The sequence below is a fragment of the Pristiophorus japonicus genome, chromosome 15 (assembly GCF_044704955.1).
Source record: "Pristiophorus japonicus isolate sPriJap1 chromosome 15, sPriJap1.hap1, whole genome shotgun sequence".
Classification (NCBI taxonomy): domain Eukaryota; kingdom Metazoa; phylum Chordata; class Chondrichthyes; family Pristiophoridae; genus Pristiophorus; species Pristiophorus japonicus.
In genome coordinates, this window is record NC_091991.1 from 129,167,092 (window position 1) to 129,184,375 (window position 17,284).

At 45.8% G+C, this 17,284-nt stretch overlaps 1 protein-coding gene across 4 annotated transcripts in view; it reads left to right on the forward strand.

Moving 5' to 3' along the window:
* The first annotated feature begins 4,996 nt into the window (after nucleotides 1–4,996).
* Nucleotides 4,997–17,284, forward strand: part of LOC139281039 (transmembrane channel-like protein 7) — an 88,642-nt gene continuing 76,354 nt past the window's right edge. For 2 of the 4 annotated variants that reach the window (XM_070900923.1, XM_070900925.1), the window contains exon 1: nucleotides 6,131–6,286. In XM_070900923.1, the coding sequence (XP_070757024.1) occupies nucleotides 6,187–6,286 (100 nt within the window). In that variant the 5' untranslated portion in view covers nucleotides 6,131–6,186. Of the gene's footprint in view, nucleotides 5,120–6,127; nucleotides 6,287–17,284 lie in introns of those variants that run through there. The other 2 variants (XM_070900924.1, XM_070900926.1) reach the window with 2 other exon arrangements.

Genomic DNA, 17,284 nt, shown 5'->3' on the forward strand with positions numbered 1-17,284 from the left:
CAAAGGAGAACCAGTGGATGTGGTGTATTTGGACTTTCAATAGGCTTTTGACAAGGTCCCACACAAGAGATCGGTGTGCAAAATCAAAGCACATGGTACTGGGGGTAATGTACTGACGTGGATAGAGTACTGGTTGGCAGACAGGAAGCAGAGAGTCGGGATAAACGGGTCCTTTTCAGAATGGCAGACAGTGATTAGTGGAATGGCGCAGGGCTCAGTGCTGGGAACGCAGCTCTTTACAATATACATTATGATTTAGATGAAGGAATTGAGTAATATCTCCAAGTTTGCAGATGACACTAAACTGGGTGGCAGTGTGAGCTGTGCGGAGGACGCTAAGAGGCTGCAGGGTGACTTGGACAGGTTAGGTGAGTGGGCAAATGCATGGCAGATGCAGTATAATGTGGATAAATGTGAGGTTATCCACTTTGGGGGCAAAAACACAAAGGCAGAATATTATCTGAATGGCGGTAGATTAGGAAAAGGGGAGGTGCAACGAGACCTGGGTGTCATGGTTCATCAGTCATTGAAAGTTGGCATGCAGGTACAGCAGGCGATGAAGATGGCAAATAGTATTTTGGCCTTCATAGCTAGGGGATTTGAGTATAGGAGCAGGGAGGTCTCACTGCAGTTGTACAGAGCCTTGGTGAGGCCTCACCTGGAATATTGTGTTCAGTTTTGGTCTCCTAATTCTGAGGAAGGATGTTCTTGCTATTGAGGGAGTGCAGCGAAGGTTCACCAGACTGATTTCCAGGATGGCTGGACTGACATAAGAGGAGAGACTGGATCAACTGGCCTTTATACACTGGAGTTTAGAAGGATGAGAGGGGATTTCATAGAAACATATAAGATTCTGATGGGATTGGACAAGTTAGATACAGGAAGAATGTTCCCGATGTTGGGGAAGTCCAGAACCAGGGGTCACAGTCTTAGGATAAGGGGTAGGCCATTTAGGACTGAGATGAGGAGAAATTTCTTCACTCAGAGAGTTGTTAACCTGTGGAATTCCCTGCCGCAGAGAGTTGTTGATGCCAGTTCATTGGATATATTCAAGAGGGAGTTCGATGATGCCCTTACGGCTAAGTGGATCAAGGGGTACGGAGAGAAAGCAGGAAAGGGGTATTGAGGGAATGATCAGCCATGATCTTATTGAATGGTGGTGCCGGCTCGAAGGGCCGAATGGCCTACTCCTGCACCTATTTTCTATGTTTTTTTCTATGTTTACCCTCTGCACCCCTTATCCTTAGACTGTGACCCCTGGTTCTGGATTTCCTCAGAATCAGGAACATTCTTCCTGCCTCTAACCTGTCCAATCCTGTCAGAATTTTATATGTTTCTATGAGATCCCCTCTCATTCTTCTAAACTCCAGTGAATACAGGCCCAGTCGATCCAGTCTCTCCTTATATGTCAGTCCTGCCACCCCGGGAATTAGTCTGGTGAACCTTCGCTGCACTCCCTCAATAGCAAGAACATCCTTCCTCAGATTAGGAGAGCAAAACTGAACACAATATTCCAGGTGAGCCCTCACCAAGACCCTGTACAACTGCAGTGAGACCTCCCTGCTCCTATACTCAAATCCCCTAGCTATGAAGGCCAACATGCCATTTGCCTTCACCGCCTGCTGTACCTGCATGCCAACTTTCAATGACTGATGTACCATGATACCCAGGTCTCGTTGCACCTCCCCTTTTCCTAATCTGCCGCCATTCAGATAATATTCTGCCTTTGTGTTTTTGCCCCCGAAGTGGATAACCTCACATTTATCCACATTATACTGCATCTGCCATGCATTTGCCCACTCACCTAACCTGTCCAAGTCACCCTGCAGTCTCTTAGCATCCTCCTCACAACTCAAACCGCCACCCAGCTTAGTGTCATCTGCAAACTTGGAGATATTACTCACAATTCCTTCATCCAAATCATTGATGTATATTGTAATTAGCTGGGGTCCCAGCACTGAACCATGCAGCACCCCACTAGTCACTGCCTGCCATTCTGAAAAGGACTCTCTGTTTCCTGTCTGCCAACCAGTTCTCTATCCACGTCAATACATTACCACAATACCATGTGCTTTAATTTTGCACACTAATCTCTTGTGTGGGACCTTGTCAAAAACCTTTTGAAAGTCCAAATACACATCCACTGGTTCTCCCTTGTCCACTCTACTAGTTACATCCTCAAAAAATTCTAGAAGATTTGTCAAGCATGATTTCCCTTTCATAAATCCATGCTGACTTGGACGGATCCTGTCACTGCTTTCCCAATGCGTTGCTATTTCATCTTTAATAATTGATTCCAACATTTTCCCCACTACTGATGTCAGGCTAACCAGTCTATAATTCCCTGTTTATTCTCTCCCTCCTTTTTTAAAAAGTGGAGTTACATTAGCTACCCTCCAGTCCATAGGAACTGATCCAGAGTCGATAGACTGTTATAAATGATCACCAATGCATCCACTATTTCTAGGGCCACTTCCTTAAGTACTCTGGGATACAGACTATCAGGCCCTGGGGATTTATCAGCCTTCAATCCCATCAATTTCCCAAACACAATTTCCTGACTGATAAGGATTCCTTCAGTTCCTCCTTCTCGCTAGACCCTCGGTCCCCTAGTATTTCCGGAAGGTTATTTGTGTCTTCCTTCGTGAAGACGGAACCAAAGTATTTCTTCAATTGGTCTGCCATTTCTTTGTTCCCCATTATTAATTCACCTGATTCTTACTGCAGGGGACCCACATTTGTCTCACTAATCTTTTTCTCTTCACTTATCTATAGAAGCTTTTGCAGTCAGTTTTTATGTTCCCAGCAAGCTTCTTCACATACTCTATTTTCCCCCATCCTAATTAAACCCTTTGTCCTCCTCTGCTGAATTCTAAATTTCTCCCAATCCTCAGGTTTGTTGCTTTTTCTGGCCAATTTATATGCCTCTTCCTTGGATTTAACACTATCCCTAATTTCCCTTGTTAGCCACGGTTGAGCCACCTTCCCCGTTTTATTTTTACTCCAGACAGGGATGTACAATTGTTGAAGTTCATCCATGTGATCTTTAAGTGTCTGCCATTGCCTATCCACTGTCAAACCTTTAAGTATCATTCGCCAGTCTAGCCAATTCATGTCTCATGCCATCGAAGTTACCTTTCCTTAAGTTCAGGACCCTAGTCTCTGAATTAACTGTGTCACTCTCCATCTTAATAAATGCAATATTATGGTCACTCTTCTCCAAGGGGCCTTGCACAACAAGATTGCTAATTAGTCCTTTCTCATTACACATCACCCAGTCTAAGATGGCCAGCCCTCTAGTTGGTTCCTTGACATATTGGTCTAGAAAACCAACCCTAATACACTCCAGGAAATCCTCCTCCATTGTATTGCTACCAGTTTGGTTAGCCCAATCTATATGTAGATTAAAGTTGCTCATAACTGCTGTACCTTTATTGCACGCATCCCTAATTTCTTGTTTGATGCTGTCTCCAATCTCACTACTACTGTTTAGTGGTCTGTACACAACTCCCACTAGCGTTTTCTGCTCTTTGGTATTCCGCAGCTCTACCCATACAGATTCCACATCATCCAAGCTAATGTTTTTCCTTACTATTGCATGATTTTCCTCTTTAACCAGCAACGCTACCCCACCTCCTTTCCTTTCGGTCTATCCTTCCTGAATGTTGAATACCCCTGAATGTTGAGTCCCCAGCCTTGGTCACCCTGGAGTCATGTCTCCGTAATCTCAATGATATCATATTCGTTAATAGCTGCCTGCACAGTTAATTCGTCTACCTTATTCCGAATACTCACAGAGCCTTCAGGCATGTCTTTTTAACACACTTTGTCCCTTTAGAATTTTGCTGAAATGTGGCCCTTTTTGATTTTTGCCTTGGGTTTCTCTACCCTCCACTTTTACTTTCTTCTTTCTATCTTTTGCTTCTGCCCCCATGTTACTTCCCTGTCTCCCTGCATAGGTTCCCATCCGCCTGCCATATTAGTTTAACCCCTCCCCGACAGCACTAGCAAACACTATGATATTGGTTCCGGTCCTGCCCAGGTGCAGACAGCACTGTTCAGCGTGTTCTAGCTGTAGTTTCAGGTGAATATAAAAGACTTACATTCATATAGCACCTTTCATTACCTCAGGATGTCCCAAAGCAATTTTCAAAGAGTGACTACATTTGGAAAAAAACTTCATTGGTTATAAATCGCTTTGTGATGTCCCGAGGTCGTGAAAGGCACTATATAAATGTAAGTTATTTCTTTCCTTAACCCTAGAGTGCTATAAAGCTAAAATTCATGGTATTGCTGAATTTTACACCATCCATGTGGCCTCTTTGAAACATCAAAAAATAAAAGAGAGGCAATACAAGGATTCAGTCAAAGCATGACTTTAGACGTGGCAACCCAAATGAGAGAAACAAAGAAGATTTGCATTTATAAAACACCTTTCACAACCACCCGACATCTCAAAGCACTTTACAGCCAATGAAGTAGTTTCGAAGTGTGGTCACTGTTATAATGTGGGAAACTCAACAGCCAATTTGCGCACAGCAAGTCCCACAACCAGCCATGCGATAATGACCAGATAATTTGTTTTTGTTATGTTGATTGAGGGATAAATATTGGCCAGGACACCGGGATAACTCACCTGATCGTCCACCTGAGAGAGCAGATGGGGCCTCGGTTTAACGTCTCATCCGAAAGACGGCCCCTCCGACAGTGCAGCACTCCCTCTGCACTGGAGAGGCGAGGCATGAGAGAAGCAAAACATCAAACAAAACAATTATACATGTTGCAGTATAATTTTTGAGCAATTATAAATGTTGCAGTATAACTTTTGAGCAAAATGTTTCCTGGATACAGAGCGGGAAAAAGACCCCGGAGAAAATTTAGACTCAGAAGTTCACAACTATGCGGTTGATCACAAATTTGCATGAGCAGAGCTGAAGTGACCCGGCCCTGTGAGAGGCAAACCAGTATTGGACAGTGCGCGGATGCTGAGTCAATGTTGGCTCTGACCGGACCTGGCGGCGTCATCAACATCGTCGTCGTCTGACGGGCGCGCAGGAAGCGGCGGCTCCATCTGGGCCCGACGACATGGCTGTCAGTTCCCCAAAGGACAGCAAGTCAGGTAAGCGAGCGAGGCCATTTCTGTTCCCCAGTCAGAGCTCCGCGCGGGGGCGGCGGGGAGAGAAGCGGCCGGGCGTCGCGTCGTGTCCTGAAGCCGGTCGGACTCGCAGAAGCTTCTCGATTGCCCGCCGTTGTGATGCGTCGCGGGAGACGAGGCTTGGGGCCTGGGCTCCGGGTCCAGGTGTAGATGGAAACCTCCCAGTGGGTCCGTGACTAGGGACACTTGTTTGTGAGAGGGTTTTTTTTCTTTTCTTTTTAAAGCGGGAAATCTCGAGAAACAGGCCCGCACTCTTTCCAAAAAAAACTTTGTTGTTACCTTACTTTTCCTGAGGTGCGCAGTTTGTAATTGTGGAGGGAGGTCAATGGGGGTTCAAGTGTTTTCCTGAATTTAAATAAAATTTAGTTTTAAATGTAGGGGTACGGCAACTATCTTGTGTAAAACAATAAATCAAGTGCCCCCTACTAGAGGGGCACTAAAACCAACAAATGAATCAAATTAATTTTTACATTAGTGATTCAAATTAAAATTTGGTTGCCGGGGGTGATGATGCACTCCAGTCCCTCCGGCGTCTACCTCTCACGGAAGCCCGCGAGCGTACCGGTGGACACCGCTTGCTCCATCTCCAGGGACACCCTGGCTCAAATGTAACCACGGAAGAGGGGCGGGCAGTCATGCTGAACGACCCCCTTGATCGTCCGCTGCCTGGACCGGCTGATGGCCACTTCGGCCGTGCCCAGGAGCAGTCCTACGAGGAGGCTTCCGACCTGCCCGCTCCCGTCAGCACAGGATGCACAAAGATCAGGAGTGTGGGACTGAAGTGCAACCAGATTTGAGGAGCAGCCCCTTCAGATATTGAAACCGGGGCTGCAACCTCACACATTCAACATAAATGTGGAACACGGACTCTTCCAGACCACAGAAATTGCAGGCGTCCGTGAACCAACTTAAAAACCGATTGCACGGGACTGGCCGTGCAACACCCTCCAGGCCAAGCCCCAATAAATAAAGGGAGGACTCCTGCGTAGAGAGCGCTCCACTGGGGACCCCCGCCTCCTCTGGACGGCAAGATGGTGTTCCATGGCGTGTCCAGGCGGCAGACGACGATGGCAAAGTGGAGAGTGTGCAAGAGCAGTCCGTACAGGAATCCCCTCCACACCGAACTGAAAGGTAAGGAGGGGATTTCCTGGAGGAGGCGCAAGTTGTGAGGCGCCGCCTGTAGGGCTGCTGCAATTTCCACTTGTAAAACATATGAATCATAGAAATTTACAGCATGGAAGGAGGCCATTTCGGCCCATCCCATATGGTCAGTTTGCTCTTTTATAAAGACAAGTGCTACAGAATGGGACTGGATTCTGCGATCAGTGGTGAACGAGTGGCGTGGCATTTGCCCATAGACTTTCCATGGGCTTTTATATTGGAACTTGCAGTTATTGGAGAGTCAAAACAGTGCGCCGCCCTCTACAGGGGAACAGGGGTCTCCTGTGAATATGGTGAGGAACAGTGCATCTCCTTAACCAATCGGATTGAAGAATCCTTACTGAGGCACGCAGTGGGAGTGAGCATTGGGAGTGAACAATCAGGTCTGCCTATGATGCCCTTCTTGTTGGAGCAAGATTGCTAACATTCAAGAATGAGGTTAGGCACCAAGGGGCCATGCTACAGTGTGAGTCAACACTTTGAAGACAACAGGAGAGAAAATGGGGGGTGGAGAAATTAGAGCAGAATATTTAAATGAGTTTGCAAACTATTTCAGTTTTGCTGGCAGTAAATGTCAATCCTAATAGTTTCCTAATGAAATATTCTGCTCTTCCACGAAAATAGCGACTTGCTATTTGAACCCAGCAGCTCCTTTTCCCCCTTGCCCTTTCTCCATTTGATTGCGCGGTCACGATTTTCAAAGAACAATAGGACAAAAAAAAATCAAATCTGAAACTGAACTGACGTACGGGCGTGCAGAGCTGCTATTGGCTGATTTCAGTAGCCATGGGTTACTTGAACTGAATGGGTTACAGTTGACTTTGGTGACATATGGCAGTGAGAGGATTCCGGGAGCGAGGGGCAAAAGTAGGAGACCAACTGCCCCAATTAGCCAGGGGGAGGGAGATTAACAACCCACGCATGGTGGCGTTAGGACAGGTGCAACATCCCCACCAACACCTGGGAATCCCTGGCCAAAGACCGCCCTAAGTAGAGGAAGAGCATCCGGGAGGGCGGATAGCACCTCGAGTCTTGTCGCTGAGAGCATGCAGAAAACAAGCGCAGGCAGTGGAAGGAGCGTGCAGCAAACCAGACACCCCACTCACCCTTTCCTTCAACCACTGTCTGTCCCACCTGTGTCAGAGACTGTAATTCCCGTATTGGACTACAGTCACCTGAGAACTCACTTTTAGAGTGGAAGCAAGTCTTCCTCGATTTTGAGGGACTGCCTATGGGGAACGAAATATACAACGGGACCTCGGAGAGATTGAGCCGGGGGATCTGCGCTCAACGACCGCCGCCATGCTCCCTTCTCAGCAAGTGGGCACCTGGGCTCAGCAGCAGCAGCTATTGTCATCGCACAGGTGTTCGGAAAGGGGGAAAACGGAGGTCCGAGTCGGGGTCCGAGCTGCCAGTTTGCTCAGCTTTACACGACAGTGTATTTTTCTTCTTTTTAAAAAAATTCCTGGATCTCTTCGTGCATTCCAACCTGTTCACTCTTTTCCGATAGCTGTGCTTTTTAAATTGTTTTTTGCACTTTTTCCAGTGCTTCTACGTTTTTATAGTATGGAGACTAGAACTGTGCACCCTTACCAGGGTCCTATACAAGTTTAAAATAACTTTGCTACTTTTGAAATCTATACCCCTAGAAATAACTTTGAGCTTTGTTAGCATTTTTAATTACTTTTCTCAGCTGTGATGGTTTTAGTGATTTATTTGGCCTTAAAGATACGTTGTACAGTTACTGAAATAAATTGGTTAAAATAGCAGACAAGGGAATTTCGACACAAACGCATTATCCCGTTCGTACACTAATATTTGCCCAGGTTCCGACGCTGGGCAAGAGATGGGCAATTCTGCAATCTTGCCCATGTGAATGTCCTTCTCCCCGAGATGCGTTGGATCTGTCAAGCTAAAACTTGACAGATGGGAAAAGCCGTTTTTTGGCGCATGCGCACCGTACCCAGGGATGCCGGAATTTCAGTGCCATTAAGAGAAAGAGGGTGACTAATAGTAATGTGGGCCCCTTAAAGACAGACACAGGAGATATTGTAATTGTAATTAAAAATCAGGAAATGACAGACTTTTATTGGTTTTCACAGTAGCGGATTAGCATAAAGTACTAGAGATACAAGAAAAGCTAAAAATAAATCAAGGGAAGGAACTGACTAGGTTTAATGTAAGTTATGGAGAAAATAATTTTGAAGATAGACAAATCTATGATAGATTAAATGAGTGGGCAAATCTGTGGCAGATGTGAGGTCATCCAATGTGGACCTAAAAGATAGATCATAGTATTCCCTAAAGAAGCTAAGAACTGTGGAGAACAGAGAGATTGAAGAGTCCAAGAACAGAAATTACTAGAAGCCAGTGGACAGACACAAAAACTAATGAAATGGGCTATTGGAATGTTGGCCTTTATCTCAAGGGGGCTGGAATACAAAGTGGTGCCCAGAAGCTGGAACTGAAGCAGGGTTATTGTGATTGCTCCAGAAGTGTAATATATACATTTGGGCCAGATGGCAACCAGTTATGGCTGGGCCACTCGTAATATCAATTATTTAAAAACATTTTGGGCTTGTAGGTTATACTGCAAGGGGAAATATTAATAAATCTTATGCTTATCAAAATTGTTTGGCACCAGTTGTGTAAATAATAAATAGTGGGATACAGTCTAATTCCAGTTTGTGCAACTTTTTCTTGTATTTGTTTGATGGAAAGAAATGGGTTAGAAAACATAACTTCAGAAATATCTGACCATACATTTCAATGGTTAACAGTAATTAAAATATGAGCTTTAATAGTATTTTTGTAGGAAAGGGAGAAGCAATTTTATAGTCTGTGTAGTACCACAAAAAGTTGTAAAATGACTAAGTAATAACATAGACATAGACATAGAACATAGAAAATAGGTGCAGGAGTAGGCCATTCGGCCCTTCGAGCCTGCACCACCATTCAATGAGTTCATGGCTGAACATGCAACTTCAGTACCTCATTCCTGCTTTCTCGCCATACCCCTTAATCCCCTTCGTAGTAAGGACTACATCTAACTATTTTTTGAATATATTTAGTGAATTGGCCTCAACAACTTTCTGTGGTAGAGAATTCCACAGGTTCACCACTCTCTGGGTGAAGAAGTTTCTCCTCATCTCGGTCCTAAATGGCTTACCCCTTACCCTTAGGCTGTGACCCCTGGTTCTGGACTTCCCCAACATTGGGAACATTCTTCCTGCATCTAACCTGTCTTAAACTCATCTGAATTTTAAACGTTTCTATGAGGTCCCCTCTCATTCTTCTGAACTCCAGTGAATATAAGCCCAGTTGATCCAGTCTTTCTTGATATGTCAGTCCCGCCATCCCAGGAATCAGTCTAGTGAACCTTCGCTGCACTCCCTCAATAGCAACAATGACCTTCCTCAAGTTAGGAGAAACTGTACACAATACTCCAGGTGTGGCCTCACCAAGGCCCTGTACAACTGTAGTAACACCTCCCTGCCCCTGTACTCAAATCCATTCGCTATGAAGGCCAACATGCCATTTGCTTTCTTAACCGCCTGCTGTACCTGCATGCCAACCTTCAATGACTGATGTACCATGACACCCAGGTCTCGTTGCACCTCCCCTTTTCCTAATCTGTCACCATTCAGATAATAGTCTGTCTCTCTGTTTTTACCACCAAAGTGGATAACTTCACATTTATCCACATTATACTTCATCTGCCATGCATTTGCCCACTCACCTAACCTATCCAAGTCACTCTGCAGCCTCATAGCATCCTCCTCGCAGCTCTCACTGCCACCCAACTTAGTGTCATCCGCAAATTTGGAGATACTACATTTAATCCCCTCGTCTAAATCATTAATGTACAATGTAAACAGCTGGGGCCCCAGCACAGAACCTTGCGGTACCCCACTAGTTACTGCCTGCCATTCTGAAAAGTACCCATTTACTCCTACTCTTTGCTTCCTGTCTGACAACCAGTTCTCAATCCACGTCAGCACACTACCCCCAATCCCATGTGCTTTATCTTTGCACATTAATCTCTTGTGTGGGACCTTGTCGAAAGCCTTCTGAAAGTCCAAATACACCACATCAACTGGTTCTCCCTTGCCCACTCTCCTTTTTGAAAAATTTGAGACTAAATGGACGCTTATGGGAACACAGTAACATCAAAAAATATCGTGCGGGTAAATCAGTGACAGCTACAAGAGTCAGGAATTTGTCTTCAGAAACGCCTCACAACTGCCCACATCTGTTTATATCTTTAAAACATACTGATGTTGCAAGGGTAAAATGTTGTCAAGGTCAGAATATAAATTTCCTTTTCCGCAGGCTTCACTTAATATACTAATTGATTTCTCCTGGTTTTATTCATTTGCAAAAAAATGTGCATCATTGTCAGTCTCTCTCTCTTTCTGTAACTGTCTAGTGGTATAAGTAGGGCATTTTGGTGTTAGATGGCTTCCCACCTTATGGTAGACTTGGCAATGCTGTCGCTCCTAATTGCCAGTGACCAATCAGAAGAAGGCGCTCCATTTCTGATCTAGTTATGTGTGCATATAAAGAATTGTTATATAGAACATAATCTAAAGTAAACCCACAAGGAATAAGTTGCGGCATGTTTCACTTTTCTTTCTCCTTCCACATCCCTTTGCCTCAAAGCCATTTTTCAGTTTGGCAGGTTGGCCACAGATACGTTGTCAGCATTCCCAAATTTTGATTTGGCTTTTCCTGGAAACTTCATGGTTTTTCCTTTTATTTTTTTTGATAATTTTCCTATGTGCCCCATACTGAAGACAGCCTAGGAAATAATTTGTTTTAATGTGCAAAATGGTAAAACCAACACTTGTAACTTTCATAATAAGCTTGGGTATTAAAAATTGCAATTGTTAATCACTGATTGGATTCCTACGAGAACGTGTTCTCCTTCATGCTTCTCTGATGTCACCGCTTTTAAATTCAGTGCAGTCTGTTATGGGATGTTAGGACATGTCGCCTTTCAGCCATTCTTGTAATTTCCTCTAGGTCACCAGCATTCCTCCTTAGATCCGTATGTAGGCATTTTGTGTGAAAATACCCATAAATACGTTAAGCAGTCAGTTAATAATGTCCTTATGATGCTCTGTCATTGGCAATCAGGTAACATATGTGAAGCAAGTACAGTCAATTTTCCCATCCTTTGTGATGAAATGATTTGCTTCCACATGATCCTGCAACTGCTGGAACTTGCCCATCTGAGTTTGAATGAAAGCTCGTCCTAGATTTCCTGACATGTGGGTGTTTAACACTCAGCTGAGGGCACTATGGTACATACTCGTAGAAGAGAACAAATCCTAAATGATTAATATTGGTTTCCATTTCACCCTCCATTGAGTCAATTCTGTATTTTTATCCCTACCATCTGAGTATAGCACACTATCTACTTAAAAAAATATTTGTTCCTAGGATGTGGGCGTTGCTGGCAAGGCCAGCATTTATTGCCCATTCCTAATTGCCCTTGACAAGGTGGTGGTGAACCGCTGCGGTCCTTGTGGTGAAGGTACTCTAAATGCTGTTGGAGAGAGAGTTCTAGAATTTTGACCTAGTGATGATGAAGGAACGGCAATACATTTCCAAGTCAGGATGGTGTGTAACTTGAAGGGGAACTTGAAGAGTTCCTATGTGCCTGCTGCCTTGTCCTTCTATGTGGTAGAGATCACAGGTTTGGGAGGTACTGACAAAGCAGTCTTGGTGAGTTGCTGCAGTGCATCTTGCAGATGGCACACAGTGCAGCCATGGTGCACTGGTGGTGGAGGGAGTGAATGTTTAAGGTGGTGGATGAGGTTCCAATCAAGTGGGCTACTTTGTCCTGAATGGTGTTGAGCTTCTTGAATGTTGTTGGAAATTGGAGAGTATTCCATCACACACCTAACTTGTGCCTTGAAGATGGTGGAAAGGCTTTGGGGAGTCAGGAGGTGTGACACTCGCCGCAGAATGCCTAGTCATCTGCCATTTTGGAGAAGTTTGCTCTTCTGAAATCCTTCTTGTAGCCACAATAGTTATATGGTTGGTCCTGTTAAGTTTCCTGTCAATGGTGACTTGCAGGATGTTGATGGTGGGGGAATCGGTAATGGTAATGCTGCTGAATGTCGAGGGAAGTTGGGTAGACTCTCACTTGTTGGGGATAGTTATTGCCTGGCACTTGTGTGGCACGAATGTTACTTGTCACTTATCAGCCCAGGCCTGAATGTTGCCCAGGTCTTGCTGCGGGAGGGCCTGGACTGCTTCATTATCTGAGGAGTTGTGACTGGAACTGTGCAATCATCAGCGAACATCCCCACTTCTGACCTTATGATGGCGGGAGGGCCAACGATGACGCATCTGAAGATGTTTGGGCCTAGGGCACTGCTCTGAGGAACTCCTGCAGTGATGTCCTGGGGCTGGGATGATTGACCTCCAGCAACCACAGCCATCTTCCTTTGTGTTAGGTATGACTCCAGCCGTTGAGAGTTTGCCCCCTGATTCCCATTGACTTCAATTTTACTAAATTCAGTCAAATGCTAGAGAGAGACTTGGGCCCCAAGTTTCCACATGATTTGCTCCTGATTTTTAGGAGCAACTGGTGTAGAACGGAGTATCTTAGAAATCGGAATTCTCCACATTTAGTTTGCTTCAGTTCTAGTCCGGTAGAACAGTTTCACTTTGGAACAGAATTTTTTTTTCAAAAGCCGGGGGGGTTCTGGCCACTTACGCCTAATTTCAAAGTTTCGTGAGTGAAAACTTACTCCAAACTAACTTAGAATGGAGTAAGTGAAGATTTTTGTACGCTCGAAAAAACCTTGTCTACACTTTAGAAAATCTGGCGTAGGTTACAAATTAGGCGTGGGGGAAGGGAAGTCATTAAATTTTACAATCAATCCTTAGTTATATTTATACAAATATTATACAAATAAATCCAACCTGAATAAAAATTTATAAGCAAAGAAAAGATTAAATAAATCATGTTCCTACCTGTGTGAAAGTGCTTCAGGCAGGCCTTTCATGTTGGAGACAGGCAGAGGTGTGGCGTCAGTGTCTCGACGGCAGCGGCAGCAAGCTTCGAGCTGAGCTGCAGTGCTTGAGGTAGGCCTTCATTCTCTTCGTGGCTGGCCGCGAAGAAGCAGCACCGAACGGACCCGAGGCCATTCGGCCATGAGATATCAGCGGCGTCAGTGGCTGGCCGGCAGCCGAAGAATCAACGCAGGACACACGCAGCTCATTAAGGTTCTTGAGGGCATTCGGCCATGCTTTAGGGGCGGCGTCAGTGGCTGGCCGGCAGCCAAAGATACAGCAGCAGCTTTCGAGCTGTGAGGGGGACTGAGGCCATTTGGACAGGGAGAGGCAGCCACATCGACAGTTTTATATTTAAATTTGCAGAATGGGTGCCGCATTGTCAACACCACATATTATACAATGGTTTGCCATTAATTCACTGCATAGGAGAGAATTGATTAGAGCTCACCGCACCAGGAACGTTGTAGCCCGTAAGTTGATGGGCAGGAGACCTTACCCACGTCGACAATATCGAACCAGGCGCTCGTACCTGGACATGAGCGAGGCTGATTGTGTGAAAAGGCTGCGTTTTCGCAGAGAAGTTGTCACTGAGATCTGTGATATGGTGAGAGCAGATTTGCAGCCCAGAAGCAGAAGGACAACTGCCTTGTCTGTTGAAGTGAAGGTAACAGCTGCACTTTCTTTCTATGCCTCGGGATCGTTTCAGGCTACAACTGGAGATGTGTGCGCCATCTCTCAACGTGCAATACATGCCTGCATTTACCAGGTCACGGCTGCACTTTATGCACGAAGGAATGACTTAATCAATTTCCCAATGACCGCACAAGCGATCCATGAGAGGGCTGTGGGCTTCTTCAGGATTGCCGGCTTCCCAAAGGTACAGGGCTGCATTGATTGTACCCACATAGCCTTGCGAGCACCCGTGGAGGAATCTGAGCAGTACCGAAATAGGAAAGGTTTCCACTCTATCAATGTGCAGCTCGTGTGTGACGACAAGCAGCGCATCATGTCAGTTGATGCGAGATACCCTGGCAGCACTCACGATGCGTTCATCCTACGCGACAGCGTTCTATCTGACATGTTTGAACAGCAGCCAGAAGGGCAGAGCTGGCTACTGGGAGACAAAGGGTACGGCCTGACCACCTGGCTCATGATGCCCATACGCGTGACACGGACAGAAGCTGACCGTCAATACAACATGGCGCACATTGCGACGCGCAGCATCATTGAGAGGACCATTGGCATATTGAAACAGCGATTCCGATGCCTGGACCATTCCGGAGGACAGTTGCAATACTCTCTCCTCAGATTGTCGGTCACTTCACTGTTGTGTGCTGCATGCTTCATAACTTAGCCATCATGAGACAGCAGGAGCTGGTAGTGGAACCCGAAGACCGACGTGAGGGTCCAGTGCATGATAGTATTACGGAAGACCAGGATGTGGATGATAACGACAATCAGGAAAGCATGCAAGTGCCTGATGCCGGAGCACGAGGTCGGAGGAGGGCCGTCCATCGTGCCCCTTTAACGATTGCTCGAGACTTGCGCCAGCAGCTCATCCGTGAACGCTTCAACTACTGATGCCTGAGGGCTCTGCGACCACTTTTGCACATGGACATGTTTATTCTTTGCAGTTGTTCCTACGTTGTGTTGTATTAATGGAACATGAAACAGTTTTAATGAAAAAATATTTTATTGAAAAGTTAACGTCACTCTAATAAAATATTTGTTGTATCAAACTATACTTTTTAATATGACTCTTGAAGATCACTTAAAAACTTGTAAAGTTACAAAACACTTTCTATGTGAAAAATATAACACTCTAAGATCACTTACACTTCAGGATCACTTTTTAGATGCAAAATTAAATAATTTACAGAATGTGAGAGCATTTACACTATAAGATCACTTAAAAACCATAAGATCCCTTATAAGTTGTAAAGTTACAACTTACAAAACAATTTCAATTTGAAAAACGCTACTACAGCTACATCAAGAACAAGAACAAAGGCTGCAACCATGTCTCATCCATATCTCAGTGATATTTCTCATGGGGGTGTCATTTGATTGGCTGGGTTGTGTGCCCTTATTGCAGCAGCTACCTCAACCAGGCCCTCCCTGACGGCCTGTGCCGACACTTGCATGCCCTCCCTGATGGCCTGTGCCGTAATTTGCATGCCCTCCCTGACGGCCTGTGCCGTCGATTGCACTCCCTCGGACATTCCCTCCCACATTCCCTCCCTAAGTTCCCGTGTCATTACTGCTATTTCTCCTGTCAGGACCGTCAACTCTTCACCTACTGCATTGACGCCACCGATGAGTGATCGGGTAAGCTCATAGGTTGTGGCATTGGGTATGGAGACCAGAGTCGCATCTGTTGTATGCTGCATCTCAGGAGAGCGTGTCTCCAATCTCCTCCTCCTCTGCCTGGGTCTGCCTTGTGGCACCACTACACTGGGAGGCGCGGGCACGGATGGTGGGATGCTCAGTGTTGCAAGCGGCACCACTACACAGGGAGGCGCAGGCTGGGACTGTGGGACGCTCTGTGTTCCAGATGGCTGAACTGGAGGGAGAGGCTCGGGCTGGAATGGTGGGATGCTCTGTGTTGCAGACGGCAGAACTAGAGGGAGAGGCTCGGGCTGGAACGGTAGGACGCTCGGTGTTCCAGACGACAGCACTCGAGTGCGAGCCGTGGGCTGGGATGTTGGACGAAGGGGTGTAAACTGCTCCATGATATCAGCAGCAACACTAGGACCCGAAGCGTCGGAAACAAAACCATAGGTGGAACCAGAACCTATGCGAGAGGGAGGCGCAGGCTGGGACGGTAGTGCACTGACTGTAGAATGCTGCATTATACCAGCAGCACCACTGGGACCCGCAACATCGGAAGCGAAACCATGGAAGGTGGAACCAAGACCTATGCTAGGGGTTGAAACTCTGATGCCCCTTGATGGGGGCTCATAAACATTAAATTGGAAGCTCTCCCCTGCAAACATTTCAGTCATCGCTGCCATCATCCAGTCTGGATCGTCCGCAGCTGGTTGTACTGGTTCTTGTTCTGTACCCTCAGGATCCTCAGGGTTGGCAGCAGCGTCGTCATCGTCGTCATGTTTTGCAAAATACATCAGAGCAGTCAAAAGCTTAACAGCAAGGGAGGGGGCCGGGTGGGTGGCATGAGTACTCTCACACATAGCAGGCTAGGCAGCAGGCTGATTTAAAGGGCCATGATGCATTTTCAGGACTTGCCCTCTTCCTCGCGTGCGGGCCCAGCTTGTGCTGTACCGATTGCTTTTCTCCATGTACGACTCATCATAGCAGCTACCCTTTGTTCCAAGGGTGTCAGTGGATGCAGATTGGGCACACCTCCTGTCCGAGTTGCCTCCCTTTTGTTGTGGGCCAATTTCTTTTGCAAAGAGTAAAATATAACTTTTTACAGAGTGTGTCAGTCTGCAAGGTGGGACATACAGATAGTCAGGTTACAATTACGATTAAATAAAAAATGGGAAATATTACTTACATTAACTACTTGACCAAGGTCATGCCATTTCTTTTTACACTGACTTCCAGATCTCCTGGTATGCACCACTGCGCAGTAATCTTCTGCAACTTGGTTCCAGCGTTTCTTCTTTTCTTTTGGTGGCACTTTTATGCGACCTCTGTTGCTGGTATCTAGCTCCTGCCATCTCTGCTCAATTACGTTGACTAATATCTCCACTTCCTCATGCAAGAAATTCTTTGTTCTTGGTGGACGTTGATCCATTGCAAAGTTGAATTGGCACTCTTATTTCTCCAAACACACAGTCCTTAATTTGCATGCACCAATGTAGCACCGGTTCTGTAAGTTTAGCAGTGAAAAGCTGAACTCACTGATTTGAGCAGGTGATTTATTCAGCAGTGCTGCTAAAAGCACTCCCTCACACAGAAATATAAAAAAAA